Raw genomic sequence first — 23,266 nt, 5'->3', positions numbered from 1 at the left:
GAAAGTTGTATTATTCTTACTTTTGTCCCTTCCTGCTTGCTTGATTTTAGATAATATCGCTGGAGCTTGAGATTGTACTGTGAGTGAAAGCTCTGTGCTCACAAGGAAGCAGGGATCTAGTAGGACCTTCTCTCTGACACTGATTGTAATGCCAGTGCTGGATTGTTTATACTTGGTCTTATATAAGAGAGAAATAGCAAAGCTGGAGAGCTGGCTCATCAGTCAAGAATATTTGCTGCTCATGCAGAGGACCTGGGTTCAGTTCCCAGCACCCATATGAGATGACTCATAACTACCTGTAACTCTAGTTTCAGGGGGATCCGATACCCTCTTCTGGCCTCACCAGGCACTCATATGGTACACATGTAGACACTCTCACAGACACTGAAAAATAAGTATATCTTTAAAAAAGTAATAGAGAAATATCTCCTGTCGTGTTTAAGTTACTTTGACTCCAGGTTTTCTTTCACACAACTGAATGGTATAGAGAGTCCCAAAGCTCAAATGTTGTCTTTGTAAATGTGGGTAGTTCCTCACTATAGCCCTAGTACTTGGAGGCCAGAGCCTGTCTGAGTGAATGCCACCCGTGTGCATCAAAGAGGTAGGGAGAACCTGAGTTTAAGATCTGTGGCCACAGATTAATTTTCAGGAAAGCCTGGGCTACATAGTATTCTGAAAAACAAACAAACCAAAACCAAAAATCAAAAACAAAACAAAACAAAACAACCAACCAACAAAGAAGTTAGTTAATAACCCTTTGTTTGTTCTTTTGAGATAGAGTTTCTTTGTGTAACAGCCCTGGGTGTCATGGAACTCACTCTGTAGACCAAGCTGGCCTCAAATTCACAGAGATCAGCTTGCCTCTGCCTCCAGAGAGCTGAGATTAAGGGTGTGTGCCACCACACCCAGTTTAACTTTCTTTTTTTACTTTTTTCTTTTTTTTTTTTTTTCTTTTTTAACTTTTCTTTTTTTTTCTCTTTCTCTTTCTTTCTTTCTTTCTTTCTTTCTTTCTTTCTTTCTTTCCTTCTTTCTTCTTTTGTTTTTTTTTCTTTTTTTTTTTTTTTTGGTTTTTCGAGACAGGGTTTCTCTGCAGCTTTTTTAGAGCCTGTCCTGGAACTAGCTCTTGTAGACCAGGCTGGCCTCGAACTCACAGAGATCCGCCTGCCTCTGCCTCCCGAGTGCTGGGATTAAAGGCGTGCGCCACCACCGCCCGGCTTCTTTTGTTTTGTTGTTTTTTTAAGACAGGGTTTCTCTGTAGCTTTGGAGCCTTTCCTGGTACTAGCTCTTATAGACCAGGCTGGCCTAGAATTACAGTGATCTGCCTGCCTCTGCCTCCTGAACACTGGGATTAAAGGCATGCATCACCACTGTCTGGCTACTCATGATGGTTGTCAGAATCCTTCCACACTTAACTGACTGAAAGAGTTCAGTTATTGGGCCATGAAATCAACAGCACTTGCAACAGTCACTGCAGCATGTCACTTCTGCAGCAGTATTTGTGTGTTTATTTCCAGTGGCCATCACAATTTCAACATATAATGCAAACAAAGAGATTGTTTCTTTGAATATAACTATTTAGGGATTAAAAATAAATTCAATTGAGAAAACTATAGTTTATTCATAGAAAAAATCAAATAAGACAGTTTGCCAGTATTATAGAAGCTTTTTTTTAAAGACAATTGTCAACAGAAGTGGAGAGCCATGCCATCTAAAGAGAAGCTGGTCATGTCTGAGCTCACAGGGCAGCCATGAGTGGGACGATGGTGCCTCAAAATTAGGGAACAATGACCATGAGATCATTCAGTTACAATTAGTGTTTCTCTTTTTGAATTTAGTCAAGTGGTGCAGGTTTCAAAGTCTCTGTTTTAGATAAGCCAGGGTAAGACGGACACAAACCTGAGATCCACAGATACTCTTAGAAAAGGTTACTTACTAGCAAAAAGCACAAGGAAGACAAGCAGTCAAATGCAAGCCTTAGAGGGAAAACAACGGGGTTACTACTGTAGACGGTTCTTAGAAGTAACTAACTTTCTATGATCCTCATGCAGAGGCTACAAACATCTCGTTAGCTGAAAACAAGGCTGCTCTCAGAGACACAATCGAGGGAAGTTAAATTCCTATTGTTTGGGGGGTTCAGAATACATCAGGATGGGCGCACATTTCGGGTTCTCACACTCAGTTTACTTAAATACTCAGTCTGTCCGCGAGCTACCCGACCCAGACCTGCCGGGCGCGGGAGCCGAACCCTCTGCGCACGCGCGAGCGGCGCGCGGGTCCTTGTGGGAAGGCTCCGGCGGCGGCGTGTGACGCCGCGCGTCTCCCTGGCTGCGGTGGGTGTGTGGTGACGGCCGGGGCGGGTGAGCACGCTTTCCCGTTACCGCCGGCTGCAGGGGCGCTCGGGGTGCCGGGCGGGAGCGCGGGGCCGGCCTGCGCCTGGTCGGGAGTAGGCGGGGGCGGTGGCCGGGCAGCGGGGCTGCGCGGCCGGTTCCTGAGTGGGCTCCGCGCGCCGCCGAGGCCTGCGCGTTCGGCCTGGCCGGGAGCCGGCTCTCCGTCCCCGCTCTACGGTGGTGGTCGCCTCCTGTTGGCCAGGGTGTGAGGGTGTTTCGCCAGGCGCTGGACGTTTCTGGTTGCCCGCGTAACGAATCCCGCCTGTATCCCGGGCTGTCGTAGGTCCCGAGGGCGGGTGGGTGGCGGAAGAAGAGCTTTTGGCTCTGCTGCATTTCATGGTGCCGCCCCCCTCCGTTTCTCTGGCTGTCCTGCTATAAACTTTGTAGTAGAACAAGCTGGCCTCGAACCGGCTGCCTCTGCCCCCTGAGTGCTGGGATTAAAGGCATGCAGCATCACCTCACGGCTAGTTATTTATTTAACTCACTTCAGGGTCTTGTGTCTATTTGTGCTGGTTTGTCTCTAGCGAAAGCATTATACTAGTTTTGTTTATGAATGAAATGCATGCGCATAACCAATGTGTACACTGGTTGAAGCTTAAACTGTGTTGTCGAGACGGAGTCAGAAGATCCATTGCACCCCAAACAGTCTCTTTTTAGTGGGGAGAAAAGGCTGTTAAGTCCCTACTCTCACCCCCATAGTTTCTCTACCTTAAAGTACCCGGTCTTATCACTTTATCCCTTTTCATCTATCTATCTGCCTGCAGTCTTCAGGTTTGAACTTAACACCTTTTTCAATTGTTGGAAAATGCTAACCCTTTAAAAATTATTCTTAGGCAAGGTCTGTTAAGTTGTCCTGTTGACTGTAATTTGTAATGCACCCTCTACCTCCTGAAGAACTGGAATAGAAAACAGTGGCCAGCTGTGCCCAGCTATAGTCTTCATGTGCCTTCAGTGGATTGAGTCTTAACATTATTTTATTTTATTTATTTATTTAGTTTTTTTCGAGACAGGGTTTCTCTGTAGCTTTGGAGCCTGTCCTGGAACTAGCTCTTGTAGACCAGGTTGGCCTCGAACTCTCAGAGATCTGCCTCCCGAGTGCTGGGATTAAGTCTTAACATTATTAAATGCAAAGTTACCCTAGTCCCATATAATATAATTTATTTAACTCATTTCTACCCTTAAATCCTATGTATATTCTCATTCTTTATAGGGCCTTTTCAGGTATGTGCGCTCATGTGGCGTTTGGCACTGCTAACCTTTCCCACTTAAACTAATTTTCTCAGGTCTTTGGTGACAGTGCTCTCATATCCTCTCAGCTCCCTAGATACTGATCTAGTTTTTCTGATGTAGCCATCTCTTCCTGTTCCCTAAGTATTACTGTTCTTCAGGCTTTGTCCAGTTTCTTGTTTTAAGTATTCTATCAGTTACAGCGGCTAAGCATGTTCAAATGCATGATGAGTTTCTACTTTTATTATTAATGCTGGTGTTGCCAGGTGGTGGCGGTGTGTGCCTTTAATCCCAACTCTAGAGAGGCAGAGGCAGGCGGATCTCTATGACTTTGAGGCCAGCCTGGTCCACAAAGGGAGTTCCAGGACAGCTAGGACTATTATACAGAGAAACCTGGTTTCGAAAACAAAACAACAACAACAAAAATAGTGCTGGCGTCACCCACATTTATCTCTAGTCCTTTACCTACTAGTTACCTTCTGACGACCCCGAAGCACCCACATTCAACAGTCCAGACTGAACTCATTCTGCTGTTGTTCCCTCCCTTTTAAAATTGCTTTTCTTTTTCAAAAATTTTAATTGTTTTTTGCTGTATGTATATTTGATGTGAGATGGTACATGCATGTGCTATGGTATACATGTCAGAGAACAACTTTTGTGGAGCTGGTTTTCCCTTTGTACCTTTATGTGGGCACCAGGATTGGACTTAAGTTGTCAGGCTTGAGTGGCAACTCCAACCTTGCTCAAAATTTCATTTCTTGACTTAAAATGACATTACCAGTTCCTACCAAGCAGAAATCTAGAACATCATTTAAATCTTTATTTCCCAGTTTCTCACCTAAGCAGTTATTTTTATTTTACCCATTAGTCCCTTTACGTGGCCTTTAGAACATAACACCCCATGGCCTGGCATTTCAGGATCTGTCCCGTGTCGACTTCTAAGCTCTTCATTCCCTCAGCATTCTCTCTGCTGCCTTTTCCTTCCTGTTACTCCTTCAACTGGCCCACTTTTTAAAGCCCAGCTGAGGTTTGAACACTTAGTTAATTCTACTATTTTACCCTCTGATTTATGTTTATTTATGCCACGCCAGCATAGTAGTGACCATCACACTTGGCAGTGTCCCGTGTCCCTGCATTTAGAAAGGGGCCTTGTTGAGCACCTCAGGGTGACCTTGGACCTTTGACCCTACTGCCTCAGTCTTCTGAGGGTTGGCCTCACAGGCATGTACCACTACAACAGGTTTAAATGCGGTTTTCTGTTTCACAGTACCATTAAATTATGATGGGTTTATGGAGATGCATCTCCATTGTGAATTTAAGCATCTGTCATCCCAATTCTAACCATAGGGTGTATACTCAAAACTTTACAGGTCAGAATGACTTCAACAAGCAAAGCCATTGAATTACAGTTACAAGTAAAACAAAATGCAGAGGAATTGCAAGATTTCATGAGGGATTTAGAGCACTGGGAAAATGACATTAAACAAAAAGATCTGGAACTAAGAAGGCAAAGTGGTGTTCCTGAAGAGGTAAATGAAGGTTTCCGTTAATATAATTTGTTATTAGTGTGTGTACAATGTATGTGTGTGTGCATGTGTGCCAGCATGCCACAGGCATGATTAGAAGTTAAAGGGCAGCTCCCTGGAGTTGGTTCTCTGTGGGTTCCAGGAATTGAACTTGAGTCATCAAGCTCACAACAAGCACTTTCACCTGCCAAGCACATTACTGATCCAGAAATGTATTTTTTAAAAAAGTGTGACCTTGTAAAATGTGTTCTGAAAAGCCTGAAATTGCCTGTAATCCTAGTACTCAGTAGGTAGAGGCAGAAGGCTCAAGAGTTCAAGGTCCTCCTTGGCTATGTAGAGAGTTTGAGTCTAGCCTGGGCTACATGAGATCCTGTTAACAAAACATAAAAATGCTGAGATTGGAGTGGTTTATGTCACCATTAACATTTTCAGAGACCCTGCTTACCGAGTTTGAATAATGTGTTAACTGTCATAAGATATTCTAAATCTTGGTGTTTATTGAAAGGATAGTCATGTGATAGTGCTTTTTTTTTTTTTTTTTTTTTTTTTTTTTTTTTTTTTTTTCCCCCGAGACAGGGATTTCATGTTGCCCTGTCTGTCCTGGAACTAGTTCTGTAAACCAGGCTGGCCTTGAACTCACAGAGATCTGCCTGCCTCAGCTTCCTGAGTGCTAGGATTAAAAGCATGTGCCACCATACCTAGTTAGGTTGAGCTATTTGTATTAAGCTAGTGTGTTTAAATCTGGCTAGGTTTTCATGCTGTATGTAGCAGTTGTAAGCATACCAGGTGTCTTTGAACTTGTGCTTATTTATCCTACTAACTGAAAATCAGGCTTTGAAGTTTGAATTTAGAGTTGTAAATTTAAAGGCATAATTCATACTTCAGGTTAATACTTTTGTGATTGAACAATCTGCAGCATTCATCAAATAATGAGTTGAACTTACAATCACTGCTTTTTTTGTGTGTATGTTTTGTATGCCTAGGTGTGCATGTTCATGAATGTGCCCATGTGGTACATGTCTCAACTCCTTGTATTTGGACACAGGTCTTTCAGTGACCTGTCATATCCTGTGTTCTAGCAGTTAAGCTGACCGGCCTGAGAGCTCCTGAGTTCTGCTTGTCTCTGTTTCCCGCTGCAGTCACAGGCATGCGTGGCCATGTCTCTTTTACCAGGAGGCTGGGGATTCAGACTCGGGTCCTTTTGCTTGCATAGCAAGTGCTCTTACTCACTGAGCTATTTCTCCAGTCCCCGTAATCAATACGATAAAATGAAGCACTTGCAAATTAAGTTGAGAAAAAAAATTCTTATTTGAAAATATTTTTAGTGCCAGGCATGGTGGCACAGACCTTTAATCCTAGCACTTAGGAGGCAGAGAAAGGTCGATCTCTGAGTTGGAGGCCAGCTTGGTCTACAGAGTGAGTTACAGGATAACCAGGCATATACAGAGAAACCCTGTTTCAAAAAAACAAAATAAAACAAAACAAAACAAAAAAAGAAAGTATCATTTAGTGATAACTTCATACATTGTTAGTATACAAAAGCAACAAAGTGTCAAAGTGCTCAAAGCTTTTGTTTTTCTTTCTCTTGTTTAGAATTTACCTCCTATTCGAAATGGGAATTTTAGGAAAAAGAAGAAAGTCAAAGCTAAGGATTCTTCCAAAAAAACCAAAGAGGAAAACACAAAAAACAGAATAAAATCTTATGATTATGATGCCTGGGCAAAACTTGATGTGGTAAGTTTATCCAGTTATATACTTCTTAGTAGTTAGATAAACATTTTTTGGCATAGATACTAGTCACAGATTATACAAAAAATAATAGTGTCTGTGCGGCTTGTGTTTCTCTCTATTTTTGTGGTGGGGAAGGTGTTTGTTCTAATGTGGTTCAGGCTAGTTTTGAACTTGTGATTCTCTTGCCTCAGCTTCAGGAATGCCAGACATGTCGTAGACAGGTAATGTACCACCATGTCAGCTGCAATGCAAGCACGTGTCCTGGTTTGCTTCTCCACTACTGTGATGAAGTACTGACCAAAAGCTGTTCAAGGAGAAAAAGGCTGGTTACATCCTATAGGTTAGAGTGCATCATCAGAGGATGCCAGGGAGGAGCGGAAGCATAGAGGAACACTGCTTACTGACTCACTCTCAATAACTTGCTCAGCCTGCTTTCTTCCTTTTTGGTTTTTTTTGAGACAGGGTTTCCCTGTGGTTTCTAGAGCCTGTTCTGGAACTAGCTCTTGTAGACCAGACTGGCCTCGAACTCAGAGATCCGCCTGCCTCTGCCTCCCGAGTGCTGGGATTAAAGGCGTGTGCCACCACCGCCCGGCCTTCCTTTTTTAAAAAAAATTTCTTCAGACAGGGTTTCTCTTTATAGCTTTGGAGCCTGTCCTGGAATTCGCTCTGTAGACCAGGCTGGCCTTGAACTTGCAGAGATCCACCTGGCTCAGAGGTTAAGAGCACTGATTGCTCTTACAGAGGTCCTGAGTTCAGTCCCCAACAGCCACAGGATGGTTTACAACCATCTGTAATGAGATCTGATGCTCAGTCTGTTTTCTTATGCAAACCTGGATCACCTGCGCAGGATTGGTTCTGACCATATTGACATTAATAAAAAGATTACCCCACAGACTTGCCTGCAGGCCAGTCTGGTGGAGGGCTTTACTTTCCTAGGTCTGAGATAGCTACTGAGTACTGTGTGTATCTTATTTCCCATATATGACTCACACAATGATAAGACATGCTCTGCCTCAGAACCTATCCCAAGGCTCCAGACATCTACTGTCACGTTAGTTTGCGATAGCGAACTTATTAGCCAGTTAGCCTACCTTATTCTGGACTCACACTTATTAAAGTGATGTGGTTAGAAGTATCTATATTTGGGGAGAGAAGTGACAACCCTATTTAGAATATATTTTTTTTTGTTTGTAAGAAGATTTATTTAGTTTTGTGTGTGTGTGTGTTTTGCTTGCATATATGTAAATGTACCACTCGTGTACAGAGACCTGAAGACAGAGTCAAATTTTCTGGAACCAGAAATAGGGAGTTGTGAGCTGTGGGTGCTGAGAAATAAGCCTGGGTTCTCTGCAGGAGCAGCAAGTACTCTTAATGGCTGAACCATTTCTGTCATCATCAATGCCCTGGCAATGCGTCTTCATGCATGGGCAGCCTGTTTATGGTGGCTCTCCAGTTCCTATCCTGGGCAGTGCTAGGTGCTCTGTTATTGTCATACCCAAGGTTCCACAGTCCTCCTTTATGCTGTCTGTCCATTGTATTCTGGGCCTTGCTCTTCGCCTCATCCTGTGCATTCCTCTCAGCAGTGCTGTCTTTGGGTATCGCCATTATTCATTCTCATAACATGGCTGAAGTAGCTCAAGTGCTGTTGCCGCATCCTGTAGCTTACTTCCTTCTGTAGATGGAGATGTTTCTTAATGTCTTCTCTTCTTGTGATACCTGAAATCCTCCTGAGACACGCCATCTCAAACACATCAGGAGCGTTTCATTGTCCAGGTTGCAGAGAGTTGTAAAGAAGGCAGCTCAGGACAAGTGTCTCATATACTTGTGATTTTGTTGTTGTCGTTATGTCTATTGCTGACCAAACCTCTCCTAGTGCCTGAAATGCAGCCCTAGCTATCCCTGTCTGCCTCTTGACGTCTGAAATAGTTCCCTCCCAGATAGACAAAGTTGATTGTTAGCTTGAGGTTCTGATTCTTTATTACAGTGGTAAAATCCTTATGCTCCCTTCCCAAGTGTAGCATCTCAGTCTTCGCGATGTTTCCTCTCACACCAAAGCTTTCACTGACTTCCACCACTCTATTTACCACGGCCTGCAGCTCATTCGGACTTTCAGCAAGTAGTACATCGTCAGTAAAACACAAGTTATTGATTTTCACACCACCTCTCTGTACGCCAATCTCCTCATCCTCCAGGGCTGTTGCTATTGCTAATTCCAGGATTATATTAAAGAGCGGTGAGAGGACGCATCCCTGCAGCTCCCCTGTGATTGTCTTAAACTCATCACTTAGTTCTCCACGACTTCGCAAAGGTGTTGTATAGGCATTTTCTAGTATTCTTATGATTTGCTCTGTGTACCTGTAGAACCTCATTGTTTCCTAAAGTCCTTTCCTCCAAATGCTATCGAATGCCTTCCTGAAGTTGATGTAACAGATAATTCTTTGTGTTTTCTGTCAGTTGCCTCAAAGTGAAGATCTGCTCAGTTTTGCTCCTATTAGCTCTGAATCCACACTGGGCCACTGCTAGGACTTCCTCTGTTTTGCCCTTGATTTTTTGCAGGATAATGGAGAAGGTCTTGCTGCTATGGTACAACAAACTTATGCCCCCGTGTTTTGAGCAGTCCAGCTTGTCCTCCTTCTTGTGTGTGGGAATAATGACTGAGTGCTTCCATTCTGTGGGGAATCACTTTGTGTTACCATATCTCTCTGAAGAGTCTAAGAAGTGCCTAGGCCGCTGAGCCTATTGTAGGCTCCTCCACCGTGATGTCATCCTCTCCCAGAACCCTCCTGTGTTTCACTCTCTTGATAGCTTCCTCTATCTCATTCCCGTCAATATTTAATAGTTCCTCATCGTCTCTGGTGTTGGAGTGACTGCCAGAGTGTTTCTTGTTGTAGTCTACGTTGATAGCATTAGGGTCATTGTATAGGGTGTCAAAGAATTGTCTCCATCTTTGCTCTACTTCCCCTGGTCCTGCTAATAAATGACCTTGCCCATCTTTAATCACCCGAATCTGAGGAGCATATCTGGCAGTTGTCCATCTGATAGCTTCGTAAACAAGATGTGTTTTATTATGGAGTCTAGCCTTTTCCACCTCTTTGCATATACATTGTATATGCAGCTCTCCATCCTTCTTCGCTCTTCTTTAGACCTCCCTGCACAGATAGTTGTGTTTTGCTGCCTGCTGATTGCCTTGTTTGCTCTTTAGCTTCCTTCTTTTTTCTGCCAGGTTGATTGTCTCTGCGGTAAGCCGTTCTACTGGTGTTGCCCTTTTTGCATAACCAGGTGTCTCTTTGGGAGCCTCTTGTATAGCTCTTTTGATTTTCTCCCATTTGCTTTCTATTTTAGTAAGGGTTGTTTCATGATTTCCCTCATCTTTTTTTTAAGTGGTTCTCTTGCACTCTCTCTGTACAGCTGGGTTCATCAGTTGTTTACAATCGACCTTCCAGTTTGTCTTGCCTGGTGTGCTTCTCCTACGCTTCAGTTGAATGTTGGCCGTAACAAGTTGGTGATCTGACCCTAAGTCAGCACTAGGAGATGATTGGCTGTTTTGGATGCTAGATAAGAGTTTCCTGCTGACAGAATGTAGTCAACTTGGCTGTGTGTGCATTTGTCAGGGGATTCCCACATCCGGCATCTTGATGGTTTGGCCTGCTTGAATTTTGTGCTGGATCTGTACAAATCATTTGCATAGCAGAGGTCAAGCAGTCGTTCCCTGCTGTCGTTCCTTTTTCCGAATCTATATGTTCCCATGACACTATAGTCCATTCTTTCTCCTGATTGCAGTCTTGCATTGAAGTCACCCATAATTATTAGTATGTCATTCTTATGTGCCCTGCTGACCTTGTTCTATAGATCTGTGTAGAAACTGTTGATGACATCCTCTTCTGCTTACACTGTTGGTGCATATACCTGTGTGATAGTTACTGGACGTGTCGTTGTCTGGAATCTGGCTGATATAATTCGGTCATTTACAGGTCTGTACCCTAGCATGCATTTTTGGGCCAAACTGGACAGCACTAAAGCTACACCTGCTGCGTGGTTTTCCCTCCACCTGAGTTTATAATCTTGCATCCATTTACTACACATTCTTGTGTTCCTTCCGATGCATTTCTGTCGGTCCAGTGACATCCTACCTGAAGTGACTGAGCTCATGCATGAGCAAGCTGGTTCCCCAGACTGTGTTTAGTGTTCTCAGGTCCCTTTGTGACTCTTTTTGGTGTGAGGAAGTGCCTTTCCTGTCCATTTCTATCAGCTCCCCTCCCCCTTTTGGCTTTAAGAGAGAAGCATTGTCTGTCCTGCTCTTAGGACATGGAGGTCCTGGGGCACTGTCAGACTCTGAGACTTTAACCTAGGTTTTTCTATTGAACTTGTCCATACTGGATTTTATGGTCTGAGTTGATGAGGACGACTGACCAGGTCTCTTCCTCTTCGTGATGTAGTCTTTAGCCATCTCTGTAGCCTCATTTATTTATTATCTTGCTTGCCTTTTATTTTTATTTTTTTCTCTTCCATTTTTTTTTAGACCAGGCTGGCCTTGAACTCACAGAGATCTGCCTGCTGTTTTCTCCTAAGTACTGGGTTTAAAGATGTATACTACCATGCTTGGTCTTTTTGTTTATTTTCAAAAAGATTTATTAGTCTGTTGTTACGATTTCTTCTCTGGGAGAGATATAAAATAGTGTCTACTTTTCCTCCTAAGGTCCAAATGACAGTCTGAGGCACAATTCTGCCAAAGATTGCTCTGGGGAATCCACGGATGTGTTGAATTTTCTTACAGAGCCTAGATGAAGAACTACTTCCAGGGCTGTAGATGCTCCTCCCCAAACAAGCTGCACCTGGAAAGCCCTATCCAACAAGGGTGTGGGTGTTCCCCATAGCCACATAGATGGAGTCCCCTCTAGCCTTTCCTCACCTCTGTGTGCTCTTATCCCTTCCCCAGGCCACAGGCAGACTTGCCAGGTGGTAGGGAGCAGCTGATACTCAGGTGAGACTCTTTTGCCCTAGTCCATGGAGATGGTGTGGTGTAAGCCATCACCTAACCCAGCCGGGGTAATCTGTGTGTTGGGGGAACATCTGAGCTCTCCCGAATGTTGGTTGCTTGGCTTGGGGTCTTTGAATAAGTAATATCACAATATGGTCTTTTAAAAAGTAGTTCGTGGGGCTGGAGATGGCGCAGCCATTAAGAGCTCTTGCTGCTCTTGAGGAAGACTTGGGTTCAGTTCCTAGCACCTACCTGGCAACTCCCAACTGCCTGTAATTCCAGTTCCAGGAGTTATTTCTCTCATCTTGTCTCCACAGGCATTTGTATACATGTGGTATGCACACACACACACACACACACACACACACACCACTTAAATAAATCTTTAAAAAAAATCATTATTTAATAGCTAGGTGTCATGGTGCAACCAACACTTGGGAGGCTGAAGCAGATAGATTGCCAGAAGTTTGACTCTAGCTTGGGGTCAATAGCCGGTGTTATATAATATTTATTCATTTAAAAAATGTCTGGAGATATATACATGTCCTAGAGTACAATAATGAAATTAATACATGTGCTTACAGTCTACAGGAGACTTCCCAGTGTTGTGAAGCTCTATTGTACATTTCTTTCTTTTCACAGGTGTAGAGACAGTAGCTGCTGTTAATGTTATATTTATTGTCTTTGTATTTTTCTGTTTAACATATATACTAAAGTATAATGCACATAAATTCCCAATGTTAAGTGAATAGCGTTCTAAATTTTCCTCCTATATACACATAGAAAAACTGTATTCTTTCCAATTGTAAAGCATTTCAGTATCCCAGAAGCCTTCCTGTGCCCTGTTAGATGACCCCTCAAAGCCGCAGCTCTTCTGACCTCTCATATTCTAGATTATTATAGTTCTGTGTTCTAGAGTTTATATAGATGCCTTATGCAGTGTGCACTCCTGTGTTTGATTTCCTTTGTTAGCTTTGTTTGCTGTTGGTCTGTGTCATTACAGTGTAGCGGTACTTTTTGTTGTTTTCATTCTGTTGTGTGGACTCACACAATATGTGTCCATTCTCTTGTTGATGTCCACATGGGTTTTCAGTTTGAAGTCATATGGATAAGCATGCTATGAGTAGTCTCACACAGGTTTAAGGATATAAGCACCTAAGAGGGAACTTGCTGGTCATAGTTCATTCTTCATTGAACAGTTTTCCCAATAAATTGTGTTATTTTTGTTAATTAAACCAAAGCTAATTGACTCAAGAATGTGTGTGTGTGTGTGTGTGTGTGTGTGTGTGTGTGTGTGCATGCGCACTTGCAGAGGGGATGGGAAGAGGGAGAGAGTGGGAAGGGGGAGGGTTTTGCTATGTAGCTATGACTGATCTGGAATTCATTACATGAATGTAAATAAGAAAAAACCCTTTCTTTGTTACTGGGTGCTTAGTAACAATAGTGTATAAATTTTGCAAACTGTCAAGACATTCATAATACCTCATTGCTATTTGTGATATGCAGATTATGTTTACTGATATGCAGATTATGTTTTACTTTATGAGTTTAAAGTCATATATATATATATATATATATATATAAAATAGATATTATGTATTTTGAAAGGGACAATGTATTGGAGATGAGGAACTCTTACACTGTAACCCAGGCCAGTCTTTAACTCACAGTAATACTCCTGAGTGCTGGGGTTAGATGTGTAAGCTACTTACTATACTATACTTAGTCTAAGTCAGATTCTGTTTATTTATTTGTGTGTGTGTGTGTATGTGGGCATGCACATGCCATGCATACATGTGGAGTCAGAGGACAGCTGGTGAGCTTTTCTTTCCACCACGTAGGCCCTGGGGATTGAACTCAGGTCATCAGGCTTGGTGGCAGGCACCCTTACCCACTGAGCCATCTCACTGTCCCCCAGAATTGATTCCTCTTTTTCCCTTTATATCCCTGAACTCTGTAAGTCCTGGACATCTGTGGGCCGGGCTGGCTTCAAACTCAGATCCACCTCCCTGTTCGTTTTGTGAAAATTTATTTTTACTTTACTATATGTAGTTATGTGTGTCTGCACGTGTGTGTGTGTGCACATGAATATGGGTGCCCTGAGACCAGAGGTGTCAGATCCCCTGGAAATGGAGTTACATGTGGTTGTCAGCTGTCTGGTGTGGGTGCTGGAAACTGAGCCGGGGTCCTCTGCGAGGGCAGCTACTGCTCTTAGCTGCTGAGCATCTCTCCAGCCCCTCTGTAATCTTAATTGTAGGAGATTATTTGGCTTTCATTTATGTTTCTGTAAGTCCCTAGATACTAAGAATTTAAGTTCTTTTGAAGGTAATTGATTTTCTTAATTTTCACACAAGTATGAGCACTGCTCTGCTTCTGATTTCAGGACAGTATCCTCGATGAACTCGACAAAGAAGATAGCACCCACGATTCTGTGTCTCAAGAGTCAGAGTCAGAAGATGACGGTGTTCGTGTGGATTCCCAGAAGGCTCTCATTTTAAAAGAAAAGGTACCCTAGGCTAGTTTTAGATTCCTTAGAGGAAGGCTGTATATAAGACTATGCAAATTCTAAAATTCTTAGCATGGTTCTGGGGATCTTCACATTTGAAATTGTTATTGGCTATATCCTTGTTGGGTGGCAGTGTGTATAATAGCCAGGAACATATTCTTTAGAGCCACATTAATTGCCTGGTTCTAAATTTGTGACAAGTTCTTTAAACTTCTTATAGCCCACTTTCTTAGCTCTACAATGGGAACAGAAGTGTTGCTGAACCTCCATGGTTGATGTGTTCAGTGAATTGATTCCAAATGCTTGGACCACATCTGGTATTATTCATGCTTTCAGTGGTAGACAGCAGCATCATGAAATGAGTGTATGATTGTTGGTATAAATATTACCTTCCATTTCTCCATATCACAGGCCATCTTTGGTTACTTTTGTGACATTTAGTGTCTCTCATTTCTCTTGGAGAGGAGAGGAGGGTTAATAGAAATATTTAAACACAGGCTTAAGTAGAAGAGTTAATAAGAGTGCTCAAAAGGAAAGACAGTCCAGAGTGTGGGTATGGGCTAGCAGTCAGATGTGAGGTTGGGTGGGTTTTGAAGGTGTCTTTAAGGATTGCTAAGAAACATAGATGAGATGCCAGGGGCACCTGGCAGAAGTACTGTTGGTGATGTAGAACCTGGACCACAGGGATGCAGGAAGGTCGGACATCTCCATTGTAGACAGAGTACTTGTTGCTAACTCTGTAATAGTTTACTAACTATGAGTAGATTCTCAACAGTGTCTAGGGAAGGAATCAGGCCCTACCCAAGGTCTTATGCATTTAAGCTCTAAGTGTGGACCACGCTATTTTAAGAGAATACTATTTTTTATGTTAGCAACCTTCATAGCAAATGCTAATTGTCCTAGAATTTTTGCTTCTCAGCTAGCGTGAGACTTTACTGAGAGACTCTGGGGTGAAAGGTTTCTTTTCCTTCTTATATCTCAATAATTTTCCCTGTCTTTCTGTCCTGCCTCAATTTGCCCCTGTGAGACTTTGATTTCTTAATCTTCAGGGCTTCTGATACTGAACAGGGGCATGAAGCCTCCCCGTCCAGGCATCAGAAGTTTCAACCCATGTTCCCTAAGTGGGACATGTGAGAGCTTGGGTTGTAGCTTGGTGAGTTGTCATTTGAAGGTAATCTGGAGGAGAGGATGTCATTGCTTGAGGCATCAAACTATATAAAAGTAATAAAACATATAGGGAATTGTTCCTAAGGTTAGAACTAAAAATATCAGGGCCTGTTGTCCTGAGAATTGTGATGTTAATAAATCATTAAAGTATAAAGGCAGAATCAGGAAGCGATTTAATTAGGGTATGCAGATCTTAAGAGGACCAGCACATATTGTTCCGGTTGTTAGGTGAATACTCCACAAGTTTTGTAGTACAAGTTTTATCATCTTCTAAGTGTGAGAGCCCATAGACTGTAAAAAGAACATACTGATAGTGACATATCGATACTATAGAAAACATAAGGGTAGTTTTAAGAAGTGGAATAAATTAAAAGGAAAATAGCTTGAGATTATAATCATTGATGCATATTAACAGTACCCAGGAAGAGAAACAATATAACAACCAAACCATAAAGTAACACTGTAACCACCGATAAATTAGAAATGGAGCATATTGTATTACTGCTAGGCTTGCTATGAGTGTCCTACCTGCCATGTTAGCATCTCACACTTATGGCTAATTGGGACGTCCTGAATTACTGATGTCTGTCCCTTTGAAAAGTCTAGTCAAGTTGTTCTGAATTATTACCAGTCATTTTACTTTTTAGCTATACTTCTTGCTGGGTGCTTAAGACCATACAGGTTGCCAAAAATCAACCTTTTTTCTTTAACTTAAGGTCTCTTGGCTTTTCAGTTCTCTTTTATCACTATGGGCATAGGTCAAGGTCTTGTAAGCAACATGACTTGTCTTAGAAGCATTTAGGGCACTTTTCTTGGTGATGACCCTCTTTGTAGAGAGAACTGCTTACAGTCCAGCTCTGAAATCTGTGGCCTCTCTGACCAAGAGGACAGGTGACTTAAGGAGCTTTAGGATACTTAGAGGTGTCCTGTTGCCCCCCGATTCCCTAGAACAGAAGCATCCTGGGAGCAGAGGCCCAAGTAGTGGAGGTTTTTTTTTTTTTTTTTTTTTTCCCTGTATCCTCAGTGGTGTTGAAAGTCTCCCTTTCTCCTTCAGGCTAGTTTCTGTGAGCTGGTGCTGTCCGGAGAGAAACCGGACTATGGCAGAGCTCGCGGACTCAACCCATTTTGCTTGATTCTCTTTTCTTTCAGGGCAATAAATACTTCAAACAAGGAAAATATGATGAAGCTATTGAATGCTACACGAAAGGCATGGATGCTGACCCGTATAATCCTGTGTTGCCAACAAACAGAGCATCAGCTTACTTTAGATTGAAAAAGTGAGGGCTTTCTACATGCGTGTGAGTGGTTGTGCATGTGTAGAGATTGGGTTTCTAAATATTTGTTTGTATTTTTTTTTTAATTTTTCTTTTCTTTCTTCCTTCCTTTCTTTCTTTCTTTCTTTCTTTCTTTCTTTCTTTCTTTCTTTCTTTCTTTCTTTCTTTCTTTTTTCTTTTTTGAGACAAGATCTCATTTTGTAGCCTGGAACTCACTGTGCAATTTCAGAAATTAATTTTGAAGTTTTTGTCTATTAAATTATTTTTATGACTTCATTTATTTTAATTTTTTTGAATTGCAGATTTGCTGTTGCTGAGTCTGACTGTAATTTGGCAATTGCCTTAAGTAGGACTTACACCAAAGCTTATGCCAGACGAGGTGCTGCTCGGTTTGCTCTGCAGAAGTTAGAGGAGGCCAGAAAAGGTACTCATCTTTTTAGGTCATCATTTAAGTATTTCTCCATTCGGTGACACATAGAATACAGAGAATACTAATAAGTATAGTGCCCTTTATACTTAGTGCTTTGAACAAAGCTTGTCTTTTTGGCAATTAAAATTTTTTTATTTTACAATTAAAAAAAAATATGTGTGTGTGCCCCAGCGTGTGAGCGGATGCTGGAGAAGAGCTTGAGGGAGTCGGTTCTCTATTTCCAAGGTGTGCAGGGGTCCCAGGGATGAAACTCAATTGTCAGGCTTGATGGTGGGTGCCTTTACCTGCTGAGCCATCTTGCCAGTCCTTTCGGTAATCTAAACGATGCCTTCTTATTTTGGGAAGAATGCATTGTTTGCTGCGGTCAGACTTTGTTTCAGACTCTTACGTAATTGAACTCTGGAACGGTACCTGTGGCTCATGTCTTCTGATCCTTAGTTCTCATCTGCAAAATAAAGGTGAAGTCATCTTGTTGGCTGTTGTGAGGCGGGACACAGAACAAAGTGTTTTTATTTATTAGTAAACGCTGTCTTGTTATTCCATAACAAGCCCTGTGTAATTACAAAGTATGAATAAAACTGATGTTGCATGGATGTTGTTCTGTGTGGTTTGCTGGTGTACACTTTATGATGACGTAACCACCTGGGAATTGGTGGAAGATGGTTTGCTAAAGGGTTCTGTCTGCCTGAGAGAAAATGAAAAATGTTTAATGGATTAATAGCTGTTGATAGTTCATTTTATTGTAGAATAATTGCTATGGTTTTGTACAAGTTGTAAAATTATCCTCCTTTTAAAAAATTCTCTATCTTCTGTTTTACTTAGATTATGAAAAAGTATTAGAACTGGAACCAGATAACTTTGAAGCAACAAATGAACTCAGGAAAATTGATCAGGTAAATGATAAGCATTTAAGTGCATCAGGTTTGACTTTTATATCATGAAGGTGAAACTTTTTGCTTAGATTGTATACATACTATAGATTTTTTTTTTAAAAACACATTTATTTTTATGTGTCTGAGCATTTTGTCTATATGCACATGCTTGCCTGGTGCCTCTGGTGGTCAGAAGAACGTCGGGTCTCCTAGAGTCAGAGTTACAGATGTTTGTGAGCTGCCATTTCATCAGCTGGTCTTGAACTTGGAAGATCACACAGTGCTCTTAACTGCTGAGCTGTGTCATCGTCCTCCCAGTCACAGTAGATTTCTGTGTCAGGATTACAGTACATAGCTCAGACAACTTGAGGCCAGCTTCAGCCTCCCAAGTGCTGGAATTACACAGAAATATTATAATTTTATTTCATGTACTATATAGTTTAACCAAACTGGTAAGGCAGGGGTACTGTAGAGATACAACCCTAACTGGTAAGGCGGGGGTACTCTACAGATATGGCCCCTACTCATAAACTTTTATAAATTGGCTAACATTGACTTACTTAGAAATAATGATTCTTAATAATTTTATTTCTTTGAATTCTGTTTGAAGCACCATCAAATCATTTCATTATATGTAATTTGTATTGCTATATAGTATACACACACACACACACACACACACACACACACACATATATATATATATATACTTTTATATACACACACACACAGTATGGTTTAAAGAAAAATGTTGGCTGAGATTTCTAAAACTGTTGCCTCTTTTTTACCAAATTACAGTTTTTAAATTTTTTTATTTTTTAAAGATATTTTTTAATTGAAAATTTTAAAAATTTTAAAGATTTATTTAATAATTTATTAAATTGTTTAATAATTAAAGAATTATGTGCACATGTGTGTCCAGTAGAGGGCACTAGATCCCTTGGAACTGGAGTTATAGGAAGTTGTAAGCCACTGATGTAGGTGCTAACAATTGAACCTGGTCCTCTGCAAAACCTACAATCGCTTTTAACCAGCCCAGTTTTAAAATTATTTCAATGATTATTTCTGTGATAAATGTTTGCATATTATGTGATCCTCTGCTGTTATAATAATAGAATTATCAGACATGGTGGCTCACTCCAGTGACTGACATGTGGGACAAGAGAGATGTGAGCGCCCAGATTTGAGGCCAGCTTGTGCTACATAATGAGTCTGCAGCCAAAAGAAAAAGGACCGTAGATGTTATTAAATGGGAAATAGGTGCTCTGATGGCAGAGAGCAGTTGCGTATTCCTCTCACTTGGCCTTTGAATTAAAGCGGCAGCTGTTTTGCAATCTTGGCACATTGTGAAAAGTGTGACAGTTATTGAGGAAATCTGGTTTTAAATATTACTTATTGCACATAAAATTGATGATAAGTATACCAACTTCATTATTGTTGCAAAGGGTATTTTTTTATATATTAGGTCAAATAATAGTTGAATAATAAATCAGGGAAATTTAGCAATGTGACTCAGTTATTTTATGCTTGAAAAAACAGCACCTAGAATAGTGCCCCGGACTATGTAGAAATTTGACAAATATTTGGAGTTTAAATGATCAACTATATTTGCTGGGTACAGCTCATTTTATCGAAATAAGCAGCGTATTAAATTTATTTTACATATTTACACAATACTGCTTTTACTCTAATAAGTTAAGAAAGACTGAATGAGAATGGAAAGTAGTCCAGTGTTTGAGTGGAACAGACATTTTACTCTATTTAATTGGGTCTAATGCAGATGCATCTTGCGTTACTTGTTTTATTTTAGTTGAGTGCTGTGTCTCCTAGGCTTTAACATCCAAAGAAAACTCATGTCCCAAAGAAGCTGCTTCAGTGACTAAGCCAGCTGAAGGGGAGAAAAAACACCTTGAAGAACAGCAGAACAAGCAGAAGGCCATTTCAGAGAAAGATCTGGTAATTCAGCGGGCTTCTGATGTTCCGTGAAATGTTTGCTTCTGGTGTGCTGCTTGTTGGCTACATTTCTGTCTGTCACATTAAAAACAAGTCTTTTGAATAGGAAGTTGAAATTAAGTGCACTAAAACCTCTGGTGGCTACTAATTCAAAATTTGAGTAATTGGTGACTTATATATAAGAATAATCGTGCAAAATAATTATAAGCACATTTAGGGTTAGGGAACAAACTACATGTATTTATATGTAGATAACTACAGTTCATCTTTTTTTTCATTGATTTTTATTGAGCTCTACATTTTTCTCTGCTCCCCTCCCTGCCTCTCCCCTCCCCCGCCTTCAACCCTCCCCCAAAGTCCCAATGCTCCCAATTTACTCAGGAGATCTTGTTTTTTTCTACTACCCATGTAGATTAGATCTATGTAAGTCTCTCTTAGTGTCCTCATTGTTGTCTAAGTTCTCTGGGATTGTGGTTTGTAAGCTGGCTTTCTTTCCTTTATGTTTAAAAACCACCTATGAGTGAGTACATGTGATAATTGTTTTTGGGTTACCTCACTCAAAATGATGTTTTCTAGCTCCATCCATTTTCCTGCAAAATTCAAGATGTCTTTTTTTTTTTTTTTTTTTTGCTGTGTAGTACTCCATTGTGTAAATGTACCACATTTTCCTTATCCATTCTTCAGTCGAGGGGCATTTAGGTTGTTTCCAGGTTCTGGCTATGTTAACCAATGCTGCTATGAACATAGTTGAGCACATGTCCTTGTGACACAATTGAGCATCCTTTGGGTATATACCCAAAAGTGGTATTACTGGGTCTTGAGGAAGGTTGTTTCCTAGTTTTCTGAGAAATTGCCACACTGATATCCAAAGGGGCTGACTCCCACCAGCAATGCAGAAGTGTTCCCTTTTCCCCACAACCTCCCCAGCATAAGTTGTCATCAGTGTTTTTGATCTTGGTCATTCTTAACAGGTGGAAGATGGAATCTCAGAGATGTTTTGATTTGCGTTTCTAAGTGTCTTTCAGCCATTTTAGATTCCTCTGTTGAGAGTTTTCTGTTTAGGTCTGTACTCCATTTTTTTTATTGGATTATTTGTTCTTTTGACGAGTTCTTCTATTGAGTTCTTTGTATATTTTAGAAATCAGACCTCTGTCTGATGTGGGGTTAGTGAAGATCTTTTCCCATTCTGTAGGCTGTTTTGATCAGTTTGTAATGTAAGTAAAGACTCAGTGTAATGTTTGGGCCTTAACTGTTTAATTAGTTCATTAATGATGTTATAGAGTAATATAGTAGTATTTTTGTGCTGAAAAGAGAATAGTGCCATTTAAGAAATCCATGTTCTAATAGATACTAAATGTCTCATGAAGTAGATGCTTGTAATATCTATGTAGGGGGTAGATTGTGTGAAGGCCAAAGATCATCTTTCTCTGTTACTCTTTATCTTATTATTATTATTGAGACATGTTTTTTTCTGAACTTGGAGCTTAAGTTGGCTAGACTGCCTGGGTAGACAAGCCCCTGAGCTCCTTGTCCACCTCCCACAGTAGGGGCTGCAAGCTGGTGCGGTCACTCCTGGCTTTTCTGTGGCTCAGGTCAGTCCTCCAGCCTACTCAGCAAGCATGTCACTCGCTCTCCTGTCTCCATCTGTAGATTGTCAGCAGTGGGGATATAATATAATTACTGATTTCATATTGGTATTTGGTAGATTTCATATTGGTATTTGGTATGATTTTTTTAAGATTTTGAATTTTTCAGCATGATTTGATTTTCATCTCTCTCTCCCAAATAATAGGGGAATGGATTTTTCAAAGAGGGAAAATATGAGAGAGCAATTGAATGCTACACTAGAGGGATAGCTGCTGATGGTACCAATGCCCTCCTTCCAGCTAACAGAGCCATGGCCTACCTTAAGCTTGAGAAGTAAGTACTATGTTTTGCTTTCAGGGTGAAAATTTACCATTGAGTGCATTTTAAATTAACCAATTAATAAAGTTTAGTCGATTTAGTAATTTTGTCATCTGTCTTTGAGTCTTTTTTTTCTTCTTTCTTTCTAGTTTTTTCTTTCTTCTTGATGTTAGGGTTAGAATCCAGGACCTCCCATACACTAGAGATGTGCTCATTAACTTTAATGCAATGCTTAAGAATAAATCAACCCCCAGCATTGCATTAAAGTTAATGAGAATAAAATTTAGAGATAAGGAATGTGTGTACATGTGACGTAGTATGTATCATGTGAGTTTTATTATCTTTACATTTTTAATAGATGTACAACTTATAATTATACTGTTGTGTATTGTTTAAAAATTATTTTTATTACATTTATTATTGTGTGTGTGTGTATTATATGTGTAGGTCAGAGAACAGGTTGCAGAATTGGCCTCTCCTTCCATATCAGTTTTGGGGATCAGACTTATGTCATCATGCTTGGGGGCAAGGGCCTTTACCTGCTGAGCCATCTTCCAAGCCCTACAAACTTTTGTTGTTATTGTTTTTTGAGGTAGTGTCACATGCAGGCAAGCAGTAGGTTGAATTACTGCTGTGATTCAGAAATAATAATGAGCATTAAGGACATTTTGAGGTCTAATGTAACATTGTATTATACATAATAATATGTGTCTTATTGGTTAAGTGTTACAGTACTGCTTTACTAGTGACTTAATTATCTGTTTGTAATTGAAAGAAAACTAAATTTCACTTCAGGATTTCTGAGACTACATAATTTTTCTCCTTGGAAGTTTTCAGACCCTCAAAGGACTCCAGGTTAGGAAAACTATTAAGGAGGGAACTGTTGGTTGTGTTTTTAACCTCACTTAAGCCGATAGACACAACTTGAGCTTTGTCTTTTCTTGGTTAGCCAGTAGTGGTTGTTCCAGCTTTTGGGAGCTTGTGAATCTTGCCGTTGAACTATCATGCATTGTTTTAGACAAAGACCCAAATGGTTTGATTAATGTCAAACATAATACCTTCATATCGGTGAGATTTTATTTGTATTTGTGAGTGTATCATTGTATTGATTTATTGCTTTTGTTGATAATCATCTTAGTAATGTATTAGGTCAGCACAGTACAGCTTAGCATCACAAGCCTTTTCCTGTACTTGGAAGGTGTTTATATATTAGAGGCGAATGTAGAACATAAAGTACAGTATTCTAAGCTTCCACAACCTTTTGTTTAAGTAACAAGCTGTGGCTTGACTTGCACAGCTGTCAGGTTAGA

General features: G+C 40.8%; 1 protein-coding gene across 3 annotated transcripts in view; it reads left to right on the top strand.

The window, feature by feature from the left end:
- The first annotated feature begins 2,286 nt into the window (after positions 1 to 2,286).
- The window catches only part of Rpap3 (RNA polymerase II associated protein 3), a 34,903-nt gene continuing 13,923 nt past the window's right edge, over positions 2,287 to 23,266 (top strand). For 2 of the 3 annotated variants that reach the window (XM_038343772.2, XM_038343770.2), the window contains exons 1-9: positions 2,287 to 2,357; positions 4,985 to 5,143; positions 6,734 to 6,874; positions 14,233 to 14,355; positions 16,672 to 16,799; positions 17,099 to 17,220; positions 18,049 to 18,119; positions 19,929 to 20,054; positions 21,844 to 21,971. In XM_038343772.2, coding sequence (XP_038199700.1) covers positions 4,991 to 5,143; positions 6,734 to 6,874; positions 14,233 to 14,355; positions 16,672 to 16,799; positions 17,099 to 17,220; positions 18,049 to 18,119; positions 19,929 to 20,054; positions 21,844 to 21,971 — 992 coding nt within the window. In that variant the 5' untranslated portion in view covers positions 2,287 to 2,357; positions 4,985 to 4,990. The remainder of the gene's footprint in view (positions 2,358 to 4,984; positions 5,144 to 6,733; positions 6,875 to 14,232; positions 14,356 to 16,671; positions 16,800 to 17,098; positions 17,221 to 18,048; positions 18,120 to 19,928; positions 20,055 to 21,843; positions 21,972 to 23,266) is intronic. The other variant, XM_038343771.2, reaches the window with a different exon arrangement.

Source organism: Arvicola amphibius, chromosome 9 (genome assembly GCF_903992535.2).
Source record: "Arvicola amphibius chromosome 9, mArvAmp1.2, whole genome shotgun sequence".
NCBI lineage: Eukaryota > Metazoa > Chordata > Mammalia > Rodentia > Cricetidae > Arvicola > Arvicola amphibius.
The sequence above is the reverse complement of the archived record's forward strand: the minus strand, read 5'-3'. Positions and strand labels throughout refer to the sequence as shown.